This window comes from Pygoscelis adeliae, unplaced genomic scaffold (genome assembly GCF_000699105.1).
Source record: "Pygoscelis adeliae isolate BGI_AS28 unplaced genomic scaffold, ASM69910v1 Scaffold106, whole genome shotgun sequence".
In the NCBI taxonomy this organism is placed as follows: Eukaryota; Metazoa; Chordata; class Aves; order Sphenisciformes; family Spheniscidae; genus Pygoscelis; species Pygoscelis adeliae.
The window spans coordinates 3,790,529-3,795,469 of NW_008824939.1; the positions used below are offsets into that span (position 1 = coordinate 3,790,529).

General features: G+C 40.6%; 1 protein-coding gene across 1 annotated transcript in view; it reads right to left on the reverse strand.

The window, feature by feature from the left end:
- Positions 1-4,941, reverse strand: part of LRP2 (low density lipoprotein receptor-related protein 2) — a 136,338-nt gene that overhangs the window by 36,262 nt on the left and 95,135 nt on the right. Inside the window, exons 47-50 of the mRNA XM_009325415.1 lie at positions 4,071-4,202; positions 2,951-3,152; positions 2,195-2,490; positions 1,168-1,684 (exon numbers count right to left, since the gene is read on the reverse strand). Of these exons, the coding sequence (XP_009323690.1) occupies positions 1,168-1,684; positions 2,195-2,490; positions 2,951-3,152; positions 4,071-4,202 (1,147 nt within the window). The remainder of the gene's footprint in view (positions 1-1,167; positions 1,685-2,194; positions 2,491-2,950; positions 3,153-4,070; positions 4,203-4,941) is intronic.

Genomic DNA, 4,941 nt, shown 5'->3' on the forward strand with positions numbered 1-4,941 from the left:
GCATCCTCCAGTCCTCTCCCCGTACTGAAAGTGAGCAGAAAACCTCATCCACCGTTATATCATCCTTCAGCCTTTCTGAAACACCTAAACAAAAACTGACTGAAGACATAACTAATGGTAGCTGAAATAATTCAGCAACTGTATTAGTAATGGAGCAGTAGGACCACTTCAGCTAAAATTAGTCTTTTCCTTCCTCAGCTCTCCATGAATCATAAAGCATTTGGGACTGCTGGCAATATTAATTATCATTAGGTTTAGAGACAAAGTGGTTTAAAAATAAAAACTATTATATTGACATATTCATATAAACACTCTCATATAAGTTCCAAATGTGACTTCTTGAACCATTCTCATTATTTTGCAGAGTCTGATCCATGATACTTAAACTTTTCCTACTGGTAGTACTGCACTCAGAAAGCAAAACCTGATGAAACACAGCCAAGAACCCTGTCAGAGATGGCATCACATAAGGACACAGTTTCTGTGGGAGTATATCAGACTACTTTTTGACACACAGCAGGCAATTAAAAAGTGACTGTAACGCAAAGTACTTTCCAATTACCTCACCCTTATACTGCCCTCCTTACAGCAAATAATGTGGATCATGGTGTTTGAGTGTCAGTTAAAGATGCATTTTTCCAGAGCAAAGAAACATGCTCTTTGCATTGGTACAGGAACTAAATTTCATTCATGTTTATTATTACTTATGTCATTGGAATCTAGTTACCTGTTCTAACATATTGTTTATGCATAGAGTGAAGCCTGCATCCCAACCTCAGCAATCGCTAGCAAAGGAATAAAGAGCCTAAGCTCAGAATGCCTACCCCATAGCCACATGTAACATCCCACCTGCCTGCTTGCCTAGTCTGTTCATTAATGGTTTCCTAACAAGTTTTTCCCAAGGGTCATATGCACTACTTTATTATTGATGAGAGCGTAACTGATATAACCTCAGTATACTAGATATGACAGCAATTAAAGTGTTCTGTAATGTATTAGATGCTGATAAACAATTCCAGAGCCGTTGTATAAGACTGCATCCACAATCCAAAACTATTTCAGCACTCACTCGGAATTTCATATGAAGTGGGAGAAAAACCCTAAGATAAACTCCCCCACACATCATTTCCTTAGTAGCCCAGAAAGACAGAAAACATATTTTCTTACCTGCCAACCCAGTCAACAGCGATACCTTCCCCGTTGGGCACATCATCACTTATCACTGCCTCCTTATTTGTTCCATTTAGGAACATTCGTTCAATGACCTTCCTCCCCACATCAATCCAGTACAACCTCTTTTCCACCCTGTCAAAGTCCAGTGCCACCACATTTCTCAGTCCTTGCAAAATGAGAGAGTAAGACTGGCCATCTGTTGTGAGATTTCTCAGATAGTAACGGTTGCTAAAAATAAGGTATGGGGAGATATTACTATTTTGCCGGCAACTTTTTCCGTCAGGCTCCCGGATATAGCCTGGGGCACACTTACAGATGTAGGAGCCAGCTGTGTTCTCACAAATCTGGCTACATACTGATGGAGTTTCATTGCACTCATCAATATCATCACAAGTGCGTTTATCAGACATAAGTTTGTATCCGGGATGACAAGAACAGTAGAAACTTGTCTGTGTGTCTGTACAGTCATGATCACATCCACTGATTGAAGGGTCACTGCATTCATTTATACCTGCGGAAGGAAAGGAGTTCTATTCAAGGAACTGGCTAGCAGAGAAAATAGCGCAGTCACTTTCCGATATACTCTCTCTGTCTCTCTCTCTCTACTACCCCCTGAAAATGCTGAATATGAATCTGGGCTGCTGTAAAAAGGAGCAAGGAAAAGAATCTAATCTAATATAAAATTATTCTAGCACCTCTGAGGTCTGTCACCAAACACACGGAGTGCAAAATATACACTTATGAATGGTGTATTTTGGAAATGTAAGGGCAATACGTAACAATGTATAAACTATATTTAGTTTATATAATTAGCTAATTTTCACGGTTTGTTAAAACAGTATATAATAAGTATGATTTAATTAAAACAAAGAATTAGATGTATACATTTCTTACAATCCTTCTGAGAGACAACCACAGAATAGATATGATTGTAATTAAGCAATTGTCTTAAGAGTTCATTTTTTTTAAAACTGCCTAAGCATTTTAAATTAAATGACAGTACAAATAAATCTACACATACCACATCCTTTTTCATCACTATTATCTAGGCAATCATCCAACCGATTGCAGACTTTAACCATTTCAATGCAGTTTCCATTGTCACATTTAAAATGATGGGGAGGGCAGGTCGCTTCTGGTGTACTACAGAGATGTTCCAGCTCATCAGATTCATCACCACAGTCATTATCCCCATCGCAGATGTAGGCCTTGGAAATGCAGCGCCCATTCTGACAAGTAAACTGGTGCTGTTGACATGGTTCATAGATGCATCCCCTTTCATCACTGCTGTCACCACAGTCATTCCGCCTGTCACATCTGAAGAAGAATGAACACTTTTTTCAAATATAAGGCGGCAATCACTATCTCTAGGGCATATGGATAGATACACTCTCCTGATTTCCAAAGAAGGTCAGATATTATTGGCTCCAATGCAAGAAACTTTCAGAAATCAGGGTCATATTATATAGAGTCTGATCCTGTGAGTCCTGCTTGTATTCCCCATAGGCGTTACAAGCTGAACAGATCCACCCCAGGAGAAGTTACTAGGCACAATAAAAATTATTAAATACTAATGGTGAGCACTGGGGATATTAACACAGAAAATTCCAGAGCATTTTCAAGTTAAAACTAATGCGTGAATGCAGAGCAGATAAATAGTTTCATTACAATACGCAGATCTACTTAACAACTAAATAGTGGGAAAAAAAGGTTGAATTAGCTTCTTCACTTTAAGCAAATTTTGAGAATTTCTGCAGCAGCTCAGGTAGTTACAAACCTGTATGTGTTTCGGATGCACAAGCCATTACTACAAGTAAACTCATTTTCTGTGCAAGATCTTCGTGTGCAGTTCTGGTGTTCATCAAATGCATCACTGCAGTCAGCATCACCATCACACACCCACGCCCGAGGAATGCACCTCCTGAGTGGCGGTCGATTGTTGGCGCATGTGAACTCTGTGGCTGTGCAGTTGCGGTTTGCTGAAAGAAAAGCATGTTTACTGACACACCAAGTTATACTCTGTGTATGTAACACCCTCCCCCCCTGCTCACACACACAGCCTGGATATCCACCTGTAATCCACAATAGAGCCATGCATCACTGCACCCTCTCATATACAAAACTCATATGCATCCCCACTAATTTGCACTGAGCATTGCTCTTCATGGAGGCTGACTGGGAGCCAAAGCACTTTAGGATTCCTTAGGCAATGCTGGCATGTGCAGAACTCTGGATCTTGTTGGATTCTCAGTACAAGCTTTTCATGTGTCTGGCCAGATTTTCTGGGAGCTGAACAGGTATTAAGGCCTAGGCTCTCTATCCCCTGCTTTTTTCAAGGTATTCTGTGCTCCAGGGAGCAAACAGAGGGAGCACCACTGCAGTTAAAAAGGGCAAGGACTGCAAGTGTATCCCAGCTGCTGTTAAAAGAATCAAGGAGCAGGACCAGGCTTGGTGAACCTTCTTCCCTTTGTTTGCCCTCTAAACAGCCACACTTATTTTGTTCACTAACTTTTAAAGAAATTATGCCAAAACCATGTGATTATTAATATGCACAAGATGTAACGCATGACGATCAGGGAGTATCTCCACTGAAGCTGCTATTGCTGCCCAGATCATACAAACAACCCAGGTTAATTATATCTCCATTTGAACTCAACAATTCAAAGAGGAGTAATTGCAAAATTAGAACAATTTTTTTTTTATCAGTAAAATATTCAATTTTAATTCAATATAATGAAAATGAAGGTACAGGAAGAGTGTACCTCATGCTTAATGTGCATCTTTATGGATAGAAAATTGGCAGGGGGTGGGAGTTTGGGGGTTGGTTCGTTGTTTTCTAAAAAATGTCTGCAGGACAAACAAAGAAAGTGCAGTATCTATTTGCATTAAACACCTACCACAATTATGTCTTTGATCCTCATCACTCATATCCCCACAGTCATTATCACCATCACAGATCCATGTTGCTGGGATACATCTGCCATCATCACATCTGAACTGGTCACTTGAACAAGTCCGCACTTGGGGCACTTAAAAATGAACACAATCACTCTGCTTGTTAAACTAAGCTGCACTGCCATGAAAATCTACTGAGGACGGTATTTTAGGGAGAATCTTATGATAGTGAAACGTAAAATAGAAGCTTAAGTGTAAGACAGTTAAGGTATAAGCTGCAAGACATTTTCTTAAGCCAAAGGTGCAACTCCAGCAACGTGCGAAGTGAGCTATGAGCCCTGCTTAAATCATAGAAGAATCTGTTCTGCCTTGTGTTATGCCAACTTTTACAGTGATAATAATAACTATGTAATATCAATTCTCAGTGACTTTAGTTAGCCTCTCCTTTTCCTCCCTGGAGGTTACTTCTTTCCATCTTCTTCCCCCCTCCGCTGCTTATTATAGAATCATAGAATAGTTTGGGTTGGAAGGAATCTCTAAAGGTCATCTAGTCCAACCCTCCTGCCGTGGGCAGGGGCATCTTCAACTTGATCAGGTTGCTCAGAGCCCCGTCCAACCTGACCTTGAATGTTTCCAGGGATGGGGCATCCACCACCTCTCTGGGAAACCTGTGCCAGTGTTTCACCACCCTCAGCGTAAAAAATTTCTTCCTTATATCCAGTCTAAATCTAGCCCCCTTTAGTTTAAAGCCATTCCCCTTTCTCCTGTCGCAAGAGGCCCTGCTAAAAAGTCTGCTGCCATCTTTTTTATAAGCCCCTTTAAGTACTGATAGGCTGCAGTAAGGTCTCCCTGAAGCCTTCTCTTCTCTAGGCT